This window comes from Hypanus sabinus, chromosome 26, assembly GCF_030144855.1.
Source record: "Hypanus sabinus isolate sHypSab1 chromosome 26, sHypSab1.hap1, whole genome shotgun sequence".
Lineage (NCBI taxonomy): Eukaryota > Metazoa > Chordata > Chondrichthyes > Myliobatiformes > Dasyatidae > Hypanus > Hypanus sabinus.
In genome coordinates, this window is record NC_082731.1 from 47,706,457 (window position 1) to 47,726,518 (window position 20,062).

The following is a 20,062-nucleotide window of genomic DNA, read 5'->3' on the forward strand; positions in this document are numbered from 1 at the left end:
CTCCTTTATCTACCCTGTGTTATTTCATCAAAGAATTCCAACAGATTTGTAAGGCAAGATTTTCCCTTAAGGAAACCATGCTGACTATGACCTATTTTATCATGTGCCTCCCAGTGCCCTGAAACCTCATCCTTAATAATAGACTCCAACATCTTACCAATCACTGAAGTCAGTCTAACTGGCGTATAATTTCCTGTCTTTTGCCTCCCTCCCTTAAAGGGATACTTGCGTTTTCCCATCCTCTGGAATTATTCAAGAATCTAGTAATCATTACAATTGCCTGCTAGTATCCCCTTTCAATCACTTTTGGCCAGCTCATCTCTCTGGAGCTTCCATTTTGCAATATAACAAAACGTTGACTTAAACTCACCTTTCTTCTAGTGGAGTGGGTGATTGATTGTGAACTCTGGAAAAATCCCCTAGAAAACAGGGTTTGCAAGTGCTTACAAAAAATTGAAAATGCTGCGTGCAATCTCCCAAAATCTTACTACAGTGAAATCCCACCTGCATATATAGCAGACCGAGTCTTACAACCAAGATTCAAGGTATCTCACATAACAGAAATGGTCATTTCTCCCCTATTACACATCACTACAGAGAGTGGAGACTGCACCAATGTGATGTGAGCTGGAGAGAAGACTACAGAGGAAGCTGTTGAGGATGTTGTCTTCCATCATTATTAATTAATTCACACGTTTAGTATTTCCCTGTTTGCTCAGTTCCCTTCACTTCACAGGCATGTCTGTTATCTTTTGTTGCATCCCGAACATGCCCCAAGCACCAGTGTGGACACCCTTGATAAATGTAAATAATTAACTAACCACTGATCAACGTGTGCTCAATGCTTTACTGTAGAAGGTGTTGTGTCAGAGAAGTGGTGCAAGCAGTACTGGGGGGTTCAATCCTGCACTCCAGTTCTAACTGGAGTTTTGAGTTCTTAGCTTTTCAGGTGCTTCAGTATCCTTCCACACCCCAGTGAAGTTTAGATTGGGAGCTTAATTGGTCACTGCAAATTTTCCTAGTGGCAGGTAAGTGCTGGAATCTGGAAGGGGGTGTTGATGGGAACGTGAGAATAAAAGGAGATATTGTTTCAAAGACTTGGCCCCCACAGCAGTCTGAGGCAATTAATTCCAAATTTCTTCCTCATCTCTGCGCTAAAGAGACATCCTTGTATTCAGAGGCCAATTTAAATAATCTGTGAAATGTGGACAGATGAAAAAAAAGTTTTGAACATCTGACTTTTAAAAAGATTCAATGTTTTGATGGCCATAACACCAATTAAAGCTCAACCAGCTGTTCAAGCTTATATCAACTGTTCTGCACCTTGTTATGCAATGAATCTACGTTACAAGGAAGGCTGGGAATCAGGTCAGCTTTATCCAGGAAATTCTCTGTACCACTATAACCTGCAAATTACTGTTCTAACAATTTACCCAGGGTGCTGCTGTCTTAATCACTAAAACCTTATGACACATATGCTCAAGGAGCCCTCATGTTCCACACAAACTTAACTTTCAATTTTGTAGTTGAAGATAAAATACAATACAACTTCCTCACATACACAAGGTTCAGGATAAATGTCATTCTCTCAGAACGTACAATGAAAATGGAAATTAAAGATTATTCTGAATGAAGAAATGTTCAATTTCACTTTCTTGGAGTACAACTCTATTGATTATTACTATGGCACTAGGCTCTCTCTTTAATGTGCCCACGATAGAAATACATCAAAATACATTACAACTCCTGATTCTTTAGCTGACTGTTGTAGGCTTATATTCACTTTATAACATACTTAGAACAAACTTTTACTGTACTTAACTGTTACTGACCTGTGAGGCACATCAGGCATATGGTCAGTTAATGAGTTTCCAAATCCAATTCGACCTCTAGTATTTGAATGAGTCTACAGGGAGGGAAAAAAAATCAATTGTTACAGGAATGGCACGAAATGACAATTGTCATTAGATGGAAAACATACTTCAAAACAACAAATGATCACTTGAAATCATGTGCTGCCACATCAAGGTACAGGTGTCCCCCGCTTTACAATTTTTCGCTTTATGCCACTTCGCTTTTACAAAAGACCTGCATTAGTAACCGGTTTTCGCATTACAAAGAGGATTTCTGCTTTCACGAAAATTTTTCCCATATAAATTAATGGTTCTATGTTTTATGCCATATTGGCTTAAGAAAAGTTTCACAGGAACACACCTTTGTAAAGGGGGAGTGGGGAGGACACCTGTACTCATACCAACACTTGAGTCAGATATTTCTCCAATTAGTCTGCCAACAGTTTGTCTAGCTTAATAAAATCTTCTAACAAATAACAACTTGCTTTTAAAATGGGTAGAAACCTTCACAGTGCTAAACCAAGAACAGCTTCCTTCAAGAGGCCCCAGAGAGTACACACAATTCTAGCATGGCTAAGTTGCAGAAGTGGAAATGGATATGCACAGCTCTAATATTTAAACTCAAAAGTGCAAATGTTGGTTTCTGTCACAGAGTACACAATTGTCTGACTGCCTGGTTCCTGGAGTTCAAGTTCCCATCACTGGCTAACTCAAGGACTGGAGCCCAAAGGTTGATCCAGCCTGAAAGCTGAAGACTGATGGCAGAGACCTGGATACTAGAGAGTGAAGCCTGTGTTTGGATTTGATGACTGTCCGTGTGTGTGGGAGGGAGGAAAGTAAGAGGGGTTGCTTTGTTGGTGTTGTTTTATTATTTGTGGTGTTATAGTGTCAGAGAACATAACAGCACTGAGAAGAGCCCTTTGGCCCATCTAGTCCATGATAAACTATTAATTTGCGAAGTACCTTTGACCTGCTCCCAGACCCTAGCCCCCTATACCCTCCCTTCCTTCCAAGTTTCTCTTAAATGCTGAGATTGAAACCACATCCACTACTTATGCTGGCAGTTCATTCCACACTCTCATCACTGAGTGAAGAAGCTCCCTATGCACTGCCCCATGTTCCTCAAACAGTTCACCCTTAACCATGACCTCTGGCTATAGACTCAACCAACCTCAGAGGAAAAAGTCCGCTTGCATGTATTTTATCTATGCCTCTATCAAATCTCCCCTCAATCTTTTACATTAGAAACACAGAAAACATACAGTACAATACAGGCCCTTCGGCCCACAATGCTGTGCAGAACATGTACTTTCTTTAGAAATTACCTAGGATTACCCATAGCCCTCTATTTTTCTAAGCTCCATGTACCTATCCAGGAGTCTCTTAAAAGACCCTATTGTATCCGTCTCCACCACAGGCACTGGCAGCCCATTCCATGCACTCACCAGTCTCTACATTAAAAAAACCTACCCCGATATCCTCTCTGTACCTACTTCCAAGCAAAAAACTGTGCCCTCTCATGTTAGCCATTTCAGCCTTGGGAAAAAGCCTCTTACTATCCACACGATCAAAGCCTCTCATCATCTTATACATTTCTATCAGGTCACCTCTCCTACGTCGCTCCAAGGAGAAAAGGCTGAGTTCACTCAACCTGTTCACGCAAGACATGCTCCCCAATCCAGGCAACATCCTTATACATCTCCTCTGCAACCTTTCTATAGTTTCCACATTCTTCCCATAGAGAGGTGATTAGAACTGAGCACAGTACTCCGTGGGGTTTGACCAGGGTCCTATACAGCTGTAACATTACCTCTCAGCTTTTGAACTAAATCCCATGGTTCATGAATGCCAATGCACCATATGCCTTCTTAACCAATCAACCTGCTCAGCAGCTTTGAGTGTCCTATGGACATGAACCCCAAGATCCTTCTGATTCTCCACACTGCCAAGTCTTAACATTAATACTATATTCTGCCATCATATTTGACCTACCAAAATGAACCACCTCACACTTACCTTGGTTGAACTCCATCTGCCACTTCTCAGCCCAGTTTTGTACCTTATCGATGTCCCGCTGTAACCTCTGACAACCCTCCACACTATCCACAACACCCCCAACCGTAGTGTCATTAGCAAATTTACTAACCCATCCCTCCTCTTCCTCATCCAGATCATTTATAAAAATCACGAAGAGTAGGGGTTGCAGAACAGATCCCTGATGTACACCACTGGTCAACGACCTCCGTGTAGAATATGACCTGTCTGCAACCACTCTTTGCTTTTCCTGAGCAAGCCAATTCTAGATCCACAAAGCAATGTCCCCTTGGATCCCATGCCACCTTACTTTCTCAATAAGCCTTGCATGGGGTACCTTATCAAATGCCTTGCTGAAATCCATATACACTAACTTTACTGCTCTTCCTTGATCAATGTGTTAAGTCACATCCTCAAAAAACTCAATTAGGCTCGTAAAGCACAACCTTCCTTTGACAAAGCCATGCTGACTATTCCTAATCAGTTTATGCCTCTCCAAATGTTTATAAATCCTGCTTCTTGGGATCTTCTCCATCAACTTACCAACCACTGAAGTAAGATTCACTAGTCTATAATTTCCTGGGCTATCTCTACTCCCTTTCTTGAATGAGGAAACAACATCTGCAACCCTCCAAACTTCTAGAACCTCTCCCGTCCCCAATGGTGATACAAAGATCATTGCCAGAGGCTCAGCAATCTCCTCCCTCGCCTCCCACAGCAACCTGGGGTATATCTTTTCTGGTCCTGGAGACTTATCCAACTTGATGCTTTCCAAAAGCTCCAGCACATCCTCTTTCTTAAGGTCTATATGCTCAAGCTTTTCAATCTGTTGCAAGTCATTCCTATAATCACATGGTCCTTTTCCATAGTGAAAACTGAAGCAAGGTATTCATTAAGTACTTCCGCTATCTCCACTCAGTCCTGACAAAGGGTCTCGGCCTGAAATGTCGACAGTGGAGTCCTGACAAAGGGTCTCGGCCCAAAATGTCGACAGTGCTTCTCCTTATAGATGCTGCCTGGCCTGTTGTGTTCCACCAGCATTTTGTGTGTGTTGTTTGAATTTCCAGCATCTGCAGATTTCCTCTTGTTTGCTCCTAAACTCAATACTTTGATTCATGAAGGCTAATGTGCTAAAAGCTTTCTTTATGACTCTACCACCTGCTATGCCACTTACAAAGAATTATGCACCTGTATTCCCAGATCCCTCTGTTGTACCACACTCCTCAGAATCTAAGATCCACTCTAGTTGGTCTTTCCAAAGTACATCACCTCATACTTGTCTGCATTAAATTCCACCTGCCATTGTTCAGCCCATTTTTCCAGATCCACCGGTCCAGATCCTGTTGCATACTTTGATAGTCTTCTTCACTGTCCACTGTACCCTAATCTTGGTGTCTTCTGCAAATTAGCCAATCCAGTTAACCATATTATCATTCAAATTGTTAATATAGATTACAAATAACAACAATCCCCTACAATGATTCCTAAGGCACAGCACTAGTCACAGGGCTCCAGTCCAAGAGGCAACCATCTACTATTACTCTCCGACTTCTCCTACAAGCTAACATCTAATCCAATTTACCACATTCTGAATGCTGAGCAACTGAACCTTCTTGACCAACTTCCCATGCAGGACGTTGTCGAAGACTTTGCTAAAGTCCATGTAGACAGCATCCATTGCCTTGCCTCCAACTTTCCTGGGATCTTTCTCGAAAAACTAAGATTGGTTAGACACGACCTACCATGCACAAGGACATGCTGACTATCCCTAACCAGTTCATGTTTATCGAAATATTTATAGTCTGAGGCTGGACCTATCTTCCAATAACTTTCCCTTTGGCCTATAATTCCCTGGTTTATTGTTACAGCCTTTTTTAGTCAATTGAACAACATTGGCTTTCTGCCAATCTTCTTACACCTCACCTTTGGCTAAGGGTGTTTTAAATATTACTGCTTGAGTCCTTGCAATTTCTGCATAAACATCCCACAGGGTCTGAGAGAACCTGAGGATTTCTGAGAGAAATCCTTCCTAATTTGTTTCAAGACTGCAAATACCTCCCTCCTCTGTAATCTGTACAAAGTCTATGACCTCATTTCTAAAGAATGTATCCATCTCCCAAGTAAATACAGATGCAAAAACATCAAGATCTTCCCCCCCCCCCCAACTCTTTTGACTCCATGCATAGATTACCACTGTTCTTCTAGGGACCAATTATGGTCTTTGCTATTAATCTATCTGTAGAAGCCCTTAAGGTTCTCCTTTACCTTGTCTGCTAGAGCAAACTCGTGTTTTCTTTTAGCTCTCCTGGTTTCCTTCTAAAGTGTTCTCTTGCATTTCTTATATTCAAGTACTTCATTTGCATCTTTTGCTTATACCTACTAGATCAGGGATTCCCAACCTGGGGTGCGAGATAGAATTTCAGGGGGTACGACAAAGAGTGGCTTGTGTGCTTGAGTGACGAGCCACGAGTCATCACTCAGCCAGCTGCCAGTGTGCCTTAAGAAGTGGTAGTAACGTTTGTCCCAAGCACACTCCAGTCTCCCACTGCCTGAGTCGAGAGAGATGTAAACTCACTCCAGTCTCCCACTGCCCGAGTCAGCGTTGAGGATTCTCATCAGTGTTACCTGGGAATTTACACCTCAGAGTTGAGGAGTCTCATCAATTTACTGTTTACAACTTTTTATGAATAAATTAGAATCTAATTGCTCAATTTATATTTACATTTTATGCACTGAGTTAAAAGCTTATTTTTTTTTAAGTTCAATTTGTTCACCCGCAGTATTGTATGTGGTTCAATTTGTAGTTCAAAAATTAGAAATTAGACTTCTTCATCTTCAAATGTGATATTACTTTTGTAGGGGGTGCGAACATTGATCAAACATTTCCTAGGGGTGTGGGGCATAGAAAAGGTTGGGAATCACTGTACTAGATAGATTTGGTGCATTTAAGGCAGAGATAGATAGCTTCTTGATTAGCCAGGCAATAAAAGAGCAGGGGAGTGGAGATAACAGGAAGAATTGGATCAGCCAACGACTGAATAGTGGGACAGACTTAATGGGCTGAATGACCTACTTCTGCTCCTATATCTTGTGGTCTTGGAAAAAAAAGGGCCTCAATATCTTTCAAAAATCAAGGTTCACTAGCCCTGTCATTCTTTCCTTTTATTCTGACAGAAACATACAAACTCTGTACTCTCAAAATTTCTCTTTTGAAGGCCTCCCACTTACCACGTATACCTTTGCCAGAAAACAGCTGCCCCATTCCACATTTGCTAGATCCTTTCTGATACCATCAAGTTTGGCCTTCCTCCAATTTAGAATCTCAGCCTGAGGACCAGACCCACCCTTTTCCATAATTACCTTGAAACTGATGGCATTATGATTATTAGATGCAAAGTGTTCCCCTACACAAACTTCTGTCACCTGTCTCATTCCCTGATAGATCTAGTATCACACTCTCTATCTAGCTGGGCTTCTAGGGTCTGATTAAGGAAACTTCCCAATACATATTTGACAAACTCTTTCCCATCCAGCCATTTTACAGCATAGGAGCCCCAATCAATATGTGATAAGTTAAAAACACCTACCACAACATTATTTTCTTTCATCAGTCTGTGATATCTCTTCAAATTTCCTCCTCCAAATCCAATGGATGTTGAGTGGTCTATGACCCCACTAACATGGCTGTACCTTTTTAATTCCTTATTTCTACCCATAGAGCCTCACAAAACCAGCTCTCCAGTCTCTCCTTACTGGGCACTGCTATTTTCCCTGACTACCATTGCCACCTCACCCTCTTTAATCTCTTCCATTCTATCAGGTCTAAAACAACATGATCCCAGTACAATGAACTGCCAGTCTGCACTTCCTGCAACTAAGTCTCACTAAAGGCTACAATGTCGTAAGTCCTTGTGCTAATCCATGCCCCAAACTCACCTCCTTTTCCTACAATACTCCTTGCATTGAAATATGTGTAACTCAGAACATTAGTCTCAGCATGCTCAACCTTTTGATTACTAACTTTGTACGCAAGTCCCACCTTCCCTGGAAGAAAGCTCAATGATCCAAAATTCTTTGTCTTCCTCCTGCACCATCACCTTAGCCACATTCTAAAATGTACAACCTTCCTGTTTATGACCTCACTAGCATGTGACACTGGTTGTAATCCTGTTATCACAACCCAGATGTGAAGGAAGTTACCACCTAACTCCCTGAACTCTCTTTGCAGGACATGGTCATCCCTCCTATCCATGTATTGATGTGGATCACAAACTCTGGCTGCTCAGCCTCCCAGTTAAAAAGGTTGTGCACTCGACCTGAAATATCCCTGACCATGGCAAACAGGATGCAACATACATCCAGGAACCTCATTCTCACCCATAGAACCTTGTTGGCCATGGCAGATTTAAAATATGAAAGAAAATGTCAAACTCAAATGGATCAAGGCCAGTAGGACAGTGAAAGTAGTCAAACCAATTGTCTGTGTTTCCCCACCCCATCCTGCCTCCCCTCTCCCAGTTTGGGGACTCTGAACTGATTTTTGCTCTGGACTAATCTAATCAGAGCAACTGAATGTGGACACAAGAAGCTTCAGCTAATGATCTGCTGAACCTGAGACCATTTTCAGACGAGTAGTTATTTATTATATTTACTCCAGTGACAGACCTACCCAATAAGCAATCTGTAATCTTGTTAGTGTCTGGATCGCCTAGTTTGACTGGTTTAAACCAATGCGGGTTGTAGCCTTGAACCAGATACAATAAAAAGGCATGAAGGGCCAATCAGATTTTATATATCCAATGACACTGGAACACTACATTTGAATTGATAAGGAATGCGCTTACAGCTATAACTCTTTCCAGATAATTATCATCGCAACGAAGAAGCACCTTGCCAGGGGCTAGGAGAAGGAAGGATCAATCATCTGGCCAACTGAAATCCCCTTTTTCAGTTTTATAAATAGGAAAACTGGTCTGAGTGAGCATTGGCACAGAGGGTCAGTAGAATTAATGTTTTAAGTTGTTGGCCTGGGATCAACATACTTTACATGTTTGTGCAGAGACAATAAACTGCGAGCTTTGATTAATTACGAGTTGCGGAGTGTATTTCCTAACTTAGTTCAGTTGACGGATGGTCAACAACCTCCTTTCTGTTCTCCTAATCAGCAAATCCCCTATCATTACAGCTCGCCACCTTTCACCCTTCCCTTCTGAGCCACAGAGCCAGGTATCTGACCACAGTGGTTTTTCTTTTCTAGGCCACCCCTCCACAAGAGAATCCAAAATGGTATACCTGTTGTTGAAGGGAACAGCCACCCTGCACTAGCTGCCTTTCCCCTTACCCCCTCCTGATGATCACCCAGATATCTGTGCTGTCCGAGTGCAACTACTTCCCTGTACATCTTGTCTATAAAGCTCTCAACCACCCAAATGATCCCTATTTCATCCAATTCCAGCTCCAACTTCTTAACACAATCTGTTAGAAGCAGCTGCTGAATCCACTTCTTGCAGGTGTAGTTGTCAGGACCACTGGATGTTTCCCTACCTTTCTATAACCCGCAAGAGGAAAATTTCACTATCCTACCTGGCATGCTTACTCCTCTATATGTGCAATAATAAGTAATGAAAAGAAATTCTATGACCTACACCTCAACTCCCCACTCCAACACTCACACAATGGCAACTCTGCTTAATCGCAGCTTTTTTTATTGGATCTTGCTAAGTGCCTAACTGTGCAATCCAGTGCATCCTTGGGAACTGTGGCACGCGAAATATTGTCCAGACTGCCCCCATTCATTTCTTTTTAAACCCACTTTCCCACTATGCAATCGAATGTTCTGCTTTGTTGTATTCGATGTTGATCCGCTGAACATTGTGGATATGCTATGTTGACTCCGGAATGTGTGGCGACACTTGTGGGCTGTCCCTGAGTACATCCCCATGTCACTGATGCAAACGACACATTTAACCGCACGTTTCAATGAACACGTGGTAACAAAATCTGAATCTAAATTATTGAACTTCCTGCTGCCCAAGGTACTCTAGGTGGGCTGTTGCAGTGACAAGATTCAAGTCAACTTGTCACATGAGAAATAGGTTCAAGCACTTAGAAACTAAAAGTGGACAGCCTTACCGATCCCGGAAGAAAGTCTGCCACCTTCACCATCTTGGCTGCTTACTGAAGAAGACTCCTAATCTTAGCCTAATTTCAGAAAAAGTCACCCCAATCCTTGGATACAGATTTCCTCCCTTCTCCTCAGCAACCACATTGCCCATTTGTAGCAACACAGTTGCCTAAACAGAAAGAATCCTCAATTTTTATTAATGGCCATTATCTCAATGTAATTTTTCCCCTTGACAAACCAATCTAATCTGACATAATGCCATCCAAATGCTTCTGGATAATGGCACCCACTGAAGTTATGAATTATGCTCAGAGAAGGAAGTGAATCTCATATCAAACCTAAACTCATCCTTAGGTTAGTATGACTAAATGCCATCTCAATGCTCTGAGGCATCTAATAACAAGACTGCAGTTTATTTTTTCCATTTAAAACTGATATTTAAGGCAAGACTTGAACATGTCACTCCGTTAAGGAACTCTTGGACGATTGTTTAAAAATTATCACTTGGTGCCAGGGGATCAAGCAATTACAGCTCGGGACATTATGGAGTTTGGAGTTCAATTCTGGTGCCATTTGCAAGGACTCTGTAAACTGTCCCTGTCACCACGTAGGTTCCTCCAGTTTCCTCCCACACTCCATAGACAAACCTGGTTAAACAGACACCATAAATTGTCCTGTAATCAGGCTAGGGTTGGCTGCTGGGTGGTGCGGCTTGTTGGGTCAGATGGGCCTGTTCTGCACCACATCTCTAAATGAAGCAAATAAATATCCTTACTTATAGACTGTAATTTTCTTCCACAAAAGTGAAGGAAAAGGAAAAACTATCACAGAGTGTGCTCTGTTTAACCACTTACTAAACTGATTTTTTTTTTGTACCTAGGTACGTATAACTACTTTACATGGAACAAGCTTCTTTCCAACTGGCAATTAATGTCAAATGACCACTTTTAGTCAAGGGCATTTCCACTGAAATATAAACACTGGCCAATTTAAGTTCCAGATTTCTCTTTCTACTGTCATTATGGCAAAACCAATGAATTATAAAAATATATAGTTTCTTCATAATTATTTCATCCACACTCACCTGTACACCTAATTCTGCTTCAGTCACAGCTTCTGTGTTCAAATTGAATGACTGGTTCCACAACTTGGAGCTTCTAAATGCATCATCTCTTAATGTAGTAAAACTATCATCTTCTTCATTATTCAAAGGTTCCTCCTTTACTTTCATAGTGCATATTTCAGAACTATCAGGATCAACCAGTTCACAGGTATTGATTTCCGATACTTCCCTCTCCACCTTAACAAATGTTTCTCTAGGGTTGTGTATATCAAACTGTGTGAGATCAGTCCTTTTGTGATACTCTTCAAATCTGTTTGCTGGCACCCATTGAGTTTCATAAGCTTCAGTGACAGCAAAGCCTCTACCTTTCATAGGAAAGGCCCTGACATTACCAGTAATGTCATTGTATTCTTCAGGCTCGGGAGATTTCACTGGACCCATTTCTGTTTTTAGGTCAAGTACGTCATTGCTTAATTCATCAGTATTTGGTTTGGATTGGCAATCAGCTGAAGGAATGATAGCATAGGGCCTGTTGAGCTGTCTGACCTCTGTTGGGGTGGTTTCTGGGAAGAAATGCCTCGAATGGGGTGGTGAAACTTCATCCACCAATTTCCAAGTTGTCGAACTGCTCTGAACTGATGGTGTTATTGGATCACAGGCAACAGCATCATGAAGAGATGCAGAGGTGCAAAAACCTGTCCTGTCTGACGGTCGATGTTTGGCATCTGATTCTGAACTTGTAGCAGCCGTTGTGCAATGAGAAGTGATACCATCACTTTCCAAAGTAGCAGCAGGTGGTGTTTCTGCAATTTAAACAATATTAATCTTCAAAATTATCTACTGTTCATGGTAAAGGGCAAGATAGTATTTAAATAAAACAATGAACTAGCAGTCATCACAGGAGTTTCATGTGAACCCATCAAAAAGATTAAAAAACTTCTTAATGAAAGATACTTCTGCATGGCAACTACGATGTGCTTTAACAAACCCACGGCTTTCAATTTACCCATACCCAATCTCAAGAAGTTAGACCAACCTCTGGATCTTTGAATTGAAGCATAACTTAAGGAACCACATTTTCAAATCTGAAACACATAATCAAAAGGTGCAACGCAGATAAACAGATAAGATGCTCTGTTTACCCGCAATACATTTTCTCTGTCTTGTTTCCTTTTTCCTACCTTGCTGTCCTGATGTGTGGCATGATCTGCCTGGATGGCACACTCAAACTAAGTTTCTCCATTGTATCTTGGTACAGATGAGAATAATAAACCAATCAGCAGTTTAAAAGAACAATCATATTTCTGAGCAACTATGAAGATGCCAAGAATGAAAATATTGCTTTCAGAAAGAAAAATGTTATTCAATAAAAAATAGAATATAGAACACAATAATACAGCAGTGGAACAGGCCCTTTGGCCAATGACATCCTGCTGAACTGATTAAATTGCCTAAACTTGATAATCTCCTCTGGCTAGGTTTAAATCCCACCTTTTCCCACACGTTCTATGTATTTATCCAAGAGCTTCTTAAATAGCTCTATTATACCTGCCTCCACTACCACTCCTGACAGTGCATTCTGGACTGTGTAAAAACAAAATGTGCACATCTATCCCCTTTGAACATAAATTCTCCCATATAAAATGCATACCACCTAGTATCAGACATACTGAATTTGGAATAAAAATACTGGTGATGTACTCCATCTATGCCTTTTATATAAACCTCTCAGACATTCCCTCAGCCTCTGTCACTCCTGAGAAAACAGTCCAACCTTTCCTTGGAGGCACATGCCCTCTAATCCAGGCAGCATCCTGGTAAACCTATTCTGAACCCTCTCCATAGCTTCCACATCCCTTACTCTAATAGGTTGAACAGAACTGAATGCAATACTCCATACTGATGCAGCTTAGTTTAAGAAAGCTGCAACACAACTTCTCAGCACACGAACTCAATGGCCTGACTAATAACATCAAGCATGCCAAGTGCCCTCTTCACCACCTCAACCTGTGTAACTACTTTCGGTGAGCTATAGACAGGGATTCCAAAATCCATTTGTACAAAAGTACTATTAAGGGTCTTGCTGTTAACAGTACACAGTACATTTACGTGTACTCTCCCAAAGCACAGCACTTTATTTTTGGCTGGCTTAAATTCCAAGGCATTACAATTTCAAGGTATAATATGAAATTATTAATTATCATACATTTCCCCTGAAATCTTTTATCAACAGTACCTTTGCCTCATGATCAACCTTCACTCAACCTAGATTTATTAGGTATTTTGTACCCATACACAATGCAGGATTATAAACATTCCCTAGATACTGAAAGACTAATCTCCCACCGTATTGCATTAATGGTGAAAAGTGTTCTTACTGGAGTTCTTTTGAGAAGCTAACAAGCGCAGTGGATAGAGGGTAACAAATGGATGTTATTCACTTGGATTTCCAGAAGGTATTCAATAAGGTGCTACATAAAAAAAACTTATCCATAAGACGGATGCATAGAGTTGGGGTAATGTATTAGCACGGATAGAGGATTGGTTAACCAATAAAAAGCAGAGACTTGCACATACATGGGTGCTTCTCTGGTTGGCAATCAGTGGAGAGGGGTGTGCCACAGGGGGCAGTGCTGGGTCCGCAACTGTTCACAATATACATTAACGATCTGAAAGAAGGGACTAAGTGTAGTGTATCTAAGTTTGCTGAAGACACTAAATTAAGTGGAAAAGCAAATTGGGCAGAGGGTATGAAGAGTCTGCAAAGAGATATAGGTAGGTTAAGTGAGTGAGCAAGGGTCTGGCAGATGGAGCACAATGTTAATGAAGGTGAGGTCATCCACTTTGAAGAAAAAAATGGAAGATCAGATTATTATTTAAATGGCAAAACATTGCAGCATGCTGCTGTGCAGAGGGACTTGGGAGTGCTTGTGCATGAATTACAAAAGGTTGGTTTGCAGGTGCAGCAAGTGATCAAGGTGGCAAATAGAATGTTGGCTTTCACCGGTAGAGGGACTGAATTTGAGCGGGGGGGGGGGGGGGGGTTATGCTGCAACTGTACAAGGTATTGGTGAGGCTGCACCTGAAGTACTGCATATAGTTCTGATCTCCTTACTTGAGGAAGGATATACTGGCTTTGGAGGTGGTGCAGAGGAGGTTCACCAGGTTGATTCCAGAGATGAGGGGATTAGACTATGAGGAGAGATCAAGTCACCTGGGACTATACTTGCTGGAATTCAGAAGGAGGAGAGATCTTATTAAACATGAAATTATGAAAGGGATAGATAAGATAGAGGTAAGGAAAGTTGTTTTCACTGGTAGGTGAGACTAGAACTAGGGGACATAGCCTCAAGATTTGGAAGTGTAGATTTAGGATGGAGATGAGGAAAAACTGCTTTTCCCAAACAGTGGTGAATCTGGGGAATTCTCTGCCCAATGAAGCAGTGGAGACCCTCTCAGTAAATACATTTAAGGGTGAATAGATTTATGTATACAATGGGAATTAAGGGTTATGGGGAAAGGGCAGATAGGTGAAGATGTGACCAGATCAGCCATTATCTTATTGAATGACAAAGTAGGACTCCTGCTCCTATTTCTTATGTTCTTATGTCACGATGTGTAATTCAGAAGCCGTATTTTCCCCAATGACAGTTTTCCCTCAAATACTGCAACAAAAACAAACAGAGATACAGACTCTGAATGCCAAATATAATTTACTGGACTGAAGATAGCGTACTTTTCTACATTACATACCTAAAACAGGTGACTGAGGGCTGTCAAACTTTTTTACTGGGATTTGTCCTGCAGTCTTTCTGTAAACTAGTTGGAAAACTTTTCCACTGGAGTGTTTGTATAATTGTCGTCCATCCAAAGACTTAACAGGATGAAGTATTAGACTGTCTCCTGGCGGTATCTTCAAAGTGCTTGGGACGGTGACACAGTACCGTCGGCCATCTTGATCAAGAGAGTCAGTTGGTCCTAACAAAAAAAAATGGTGAACCATTAAAACACTGGAAGAGAAGCCACAACTGAATGCAGCCGAACTAAAAATTTAAAGATTAAAGACAATATGTGCCAAGGAAGACAAGTTGTACAGAAATTATTCTTGCTTATCCCTGCCAATATATTTTTAATGTTATGATGACAGCAGAACGTTTTAGTATATTACATACTGTTTAAAATATTTAGTATACTGCATACTCCGCAAGTTCAAGCTGACACAATGATTTAATCTAAGGTTTAAATTATGTTTTGACTGAATCATGTTAATTTGAACTTATTTTTCAGGGAAGATTTCATTTTTTTTATTATTATGAATTGAAATACTCAAGTCTCCATTCCTCTCCATGACACATCTTTGTTGATTCTGCACTATCCAGACTTTAGAACTTAAAATTATTTTCAAGCAGGTAATGTTAATAAATCACAAGCACCAAGCCTACCTAAAGGCAATCCAGAATATTTTGTCTTACACAACAGGTAACGAGTTGGAGCAGAAGAGGTTTCAGTTTTTTTCTGTGATGCAATGGGATTCACAAAGCAGCTTGAAGTAGGTGCTGGAGTTGTACTGGTCACCAATGTACTCAAAGCCCCTATCTTCTGGAATGTAGTGACAGCAGATTTAATGGAAGAGGGGGCATCTGTAACACTTTTCACTGTAGTGTCAGTGGTTGACATAAAGACATCTTGTTCCCTTTGCTGGGCAATCAACATGGGAGGAGACTGAGCTGGATCTTCTGCTGCAGATAAAGAAGGAACACAAAAGTAAAGCACCTCAGATTTATTATTATTTTGTATGACATGAAATTTGTTTTGTCGCAGCAGTACAGTGGAAAGACTTAATTATTCTCATTATTCATATCATCAGAAGAGAAACATTTTATTAGCTTTCTGTTAAAAATAATTATATTTACAGTGGTGCTAGAAAGTTTGTGAACTCTGTAGAATTTCTCCATTTCTACATAGATATGATCTAAATTGTGATCAGATCTTCACACAAGTCCTAAGAATAAAGAAAACACAATTAAATAACACAAAGCATTATACTTACTTATTGGGAAAAAAATGATCCAATATTACTTTTTCCAACAAATAAATGTATGTGAATCTTTGTTTTCAGTAACTGGTGTGATCCCCTTGTACAGCAATAACTTCAACCAAATGACTGCTTTATCTCTAGCATGTTGGTGGGCATCCTTGCATGAACTGCTTGTTTCAGGTCCTTCCATAACATTTCTATAGGATTGTCAGGATTTTGACTTAGCCATTCCAAACCACAAGTTTTCTTCTAAAACCATTCTGTTGTTGATTTACTCTTGTCTTTTGGATCACTGTCTTGTTGCATTACCCAACTTCTATTAAGCTTCAGGTGATGGACTACTACCTTGATTCTCCTGAAAAATGTCTTGATACAATTTTGAATTCATTGTTCCCTCAACGATTGCAAACTGTCCAGGCCCTGAAGCAACAAAGAAGCCCCTAACCATGATGCTCCTTCCATCATGTTTCACATTTGGGATGAGGTTTTGGTGTTGGTGTGCGGTGGATGCCTTTTTCTCTTCAAAGATAGCAATGTGCATTACTGCCAAAAATTTCAACTTCTGTCTCATCTGTCCACAGAACATTGCTCCAGAAGCATTGGAGAGAATACCCAGCTGGTCTTTTGCAAACTTGAAACATGCAGCAATGTTTTTTCTTTGGAGAGCAGTAGTTTCCTCTGCAGTGTCCTTTCATGAACACCATTTTTGTTCAGTGTTTTTCTTATAGTGGACACATGGACAAAGTTCTAGAGATTTCTACCATGTCTTTTGCTGTTAACCTTGGGTTCTTTTACACCTCCTTCAGCATCGCACATTATGCTCTTGGTGTGATCTTTGCAGGATGACCACTCCGAGGGAGAGTTGCAACCGCACGGAGTTGTCTCCATTTGTCTTACCATGGAGTGATGGACACTAGGGTCTTTAGGAATGCTTTTGTAGTCTTTTCCAGTTTCATGTATCTCTACAATTCTTCTTCTTCTACTAAGATCCTTTGAAAGGTGTTTTGATCGAGGCATGGTGCACATAAACAGATCTTTCTTGAGAAGATCAGGCTCTGTCAATAACCTGTGTGTCTTTTTTTAAAAATATATAGGGCAGGGCACCTCTACAATCTACACCTCCAATCTCATCTCATTGATTGGAATACTCAACTCCAAAAAGCTTCTGTAGAAGGCATTATTCCAGAAGTTTACATATTTTTCCAACAAATACATGAAAGTGTATGATGTTTTTCATGTTATATATTTAGTTATCTATCTAATTTTAGGACTTGCATGAAAAATTGATCACATTTTAGGTCATATTTATGAAGAAATAGAGAAAATTCTACAGGGGTTACAAACTTTCTAGCACCACCGTATATTCTGTTCACATCTGTATTATGCAACTGATTCACTGCTGGTATTCAGATGTTAACAGCATGGGCATGATTACTGATTACACAGACAAGGATGCTCATGTAGAATAGAAAACGTTAAATAGAAAAAGTAGTCCATTCCAAGGACCAGAGATAATCTTGTTCTGCTTTACTGCTTTTTCTTGTCCTTTAACCTACACTGGATTCACTAAAATATTTTCTTGGGCGAAAAAGGGAAAGTGACTGAATATCTTCTTCTTTGCCATAACTATCATATAAAATAGTCCATTACCAAAAGATAAAACAAGGGGACTGGAATGCAATAGCAAGCAAAATACAAGGGGAAATTTCCTCACTCCATCATTTGGGGGGGGGGGGCATAAAAACTCAAGTGTCAATTTGAGCTCACAGGAACAAAATCAGTATGATGTAACTGAGTTGAATGTAATTTCTTTCTGCAGATGTTTGTAAACCTTGGGAACTCTTTGACAACCATAATTGCTCATTGAGTATTGAGGTCAACTAAACTTTTGGATACTAAAGGTTCTCAAGATGTCAATGGGGATCAAGTGGCAGAATGGATTTAAAGACATTGGTCATCAATGTACTGAAAAGCACAGATTCCAACATCTATATGGCCTACTCTTTTAAAAAATAGGATGATCAACCTATGAAGCATTAACAAAAAAAAACCTGGCACATTAGTTTTCCATTAAGTGTGAAAAATAAAATTGAACAGTTATTGCAGTGAAGTTCAGCTCACTAGATTCCTATCTGCTACCAGGTCAGATGTTGTCAGCTACCCCACACCAGTCCTGTAAACATCTCCAATCCCTTCATTTAATTGTACATTCATATTTCAATTTTTACTTAGACTGTCCCAACTACTCTAGTTTGTGTCTTGCAGTTTAAACAATTTAAAAATGACCAAATTGTTTCTATGCCAACAGAATTCTTAACTTCAAAACCTTACCTAACAAACCTAAGTAACCTATCGACTTGTTTGAAAAAACTGAACTGATACTGTGCCTCAGCTTTCTGTTGAACAGATTTCCCCTTCTTTTTGTGTAAAGAACTTCCTCTGGTTAACACCTTTGAACAGCCAAGCTCCAGCCCTATTTTACTGCATCCTTGTTGACTGAAACACCTCAAATTTAATGATTTTTGAATCCACAACGCTAAAAAATCTGCAACTTGTCCTTTTTTATGTTTTGGATTGTTGTTGTCACATGTACCAAGACACAGTGAAAAGCTTGTCTTGGATACTGATCATACAGATCAAAGCACTAGATAGTGCACTTTGGTAAAACAAAGAAAACAATTACAATGCTGAATAAAGTGTCAGGGAGGAGTCTCAAATTCTCTTCTAATTGTGCCATAGATTCCTTACATTCATGCTGATCTCATGCTGGTCAGGTCCAAGTGATAAACAACACTCAGTGGCCACTTTATTATGCACACCTGCTCATTATGCAAATATTTCATCAGCCAATCATGTAGCAGCAACACAATGCAGAAAAGCTTGCAGATATGGTCAAGAGATTCAGCTGTTGTTCAGACCAAACATCAGAAATCTGATTTTGACCATGTTGGTTATAGAAACTATTGATTTCCTGGGATTTTCACACACAATCTCTAAGTTTACAGAGAATGATACACACAAAAAAAAACAAAACATCCAGTGAGCAGCAGTTCTGAGGACAAAAGTGGCTTCCCATTTAGCTCAGCATTTAATACCATCAGTCCTACAATCCTGATTGAAAAGTTACAGAACCTCCCTCTACAACTGGATCCTTGACTTCCTAACCGGAAGACCACAAACTGTGCAGATGATCAACACTGATGCATCTCAAGGATGTGTGCTTAGCCCGCTTAGCCCACTGCTCTACTCTCTCTGTACCCATGACTGTGCGACTAGGCAGAGCTCAAACACTATCTATAAATTTGCTAATGATACAACTATTGTTGTATTGTCTGTAACTATTGTTATAGAATCTCAGATGGTGACGAGAGGGCATACAGGAGTGAGATATGCCAACTAGTGGAATGGTGTCACATCAACAACTTGGCACTCAAAATCAGTAAGACGTAAGAGCCAATTTGAACTTCAGGAAGAGTAAGACGAAATAACACATACCAATCCACAGAAAGAACCGAAGGAGAGAGTAAGCAGTTTCAAGTTCCTGGGTGTCAAGGTCTCTGAGGATCTAACTTGGTCCCAACATATCGATGCAGTTATAAAGAATGCAAGACAGCGACTATACTTCATTAGGAGTTGAAAGAAATTTAGTGTGTCAAATGTACTCAAACTTCTATAGATGTACCATGAAGAGCATTCTAACAGGCTGCATCACTGTCTGGTATGGGGGGGGGGGGGGGGGGCTACTGCTGAGGACTGAAAGAAGCTGCAAGGGTTATAAATCTAGTCAGCTCTATCTTGCGTACTAGCCCTCAAAGTACCCAGGACATCTTCAGGGAGTGGTGTCTCAGAAAGGCAGCTTCCATTATTAAGGACCTCTAGCACGTAGGACTTTTCTCACTGTTACCATCAGATGAGGTACAGAAGCCTGAAGGCACACACTCAACAATTTA

At 40.5% G+C, this 20,062-nt stretch overlaps 1 protein-coding gene across 3 annotated transcripts in view; it reads right to left on the reverse strand.

Annotated features, from left to right (window-relative positions):
• Window positions 1–20,062, reverse strand: part of LOC132381535 (uncharacterized) — a 127,294-nt gene that overhangs the window by 58,707 nt on the left and 48,525 nt on the right. For all 3 annotated transcript variants that reach the window (XM_059951023.1, XM_059951024.1, XM_059951025.1), the window contains 5 exons: window positions 15,517–15,813; window positions 14,828–15,052; window positions 11,096–11,877; window positions 1,833–1,906; window positions 371–419 (listed from right to left, as the gene is read on the reverse strand). In XM_059951023.1, the coding sequence (XP_059807006.1) occupies window positions 371–419; window positions 1,833–1,906; window positions 11,096–11,877; window positions 14,828–15,052; window positions 15,517–15,813 (1,427 nt within the window). The remainder of the gene's footprint in view (window positions 1–370; window positions 420–1,832; window positions 1,907–11,095; window positions 11,878–14,827; window positions 15,053–15,516; window positions 15,814–20,062) is intronic.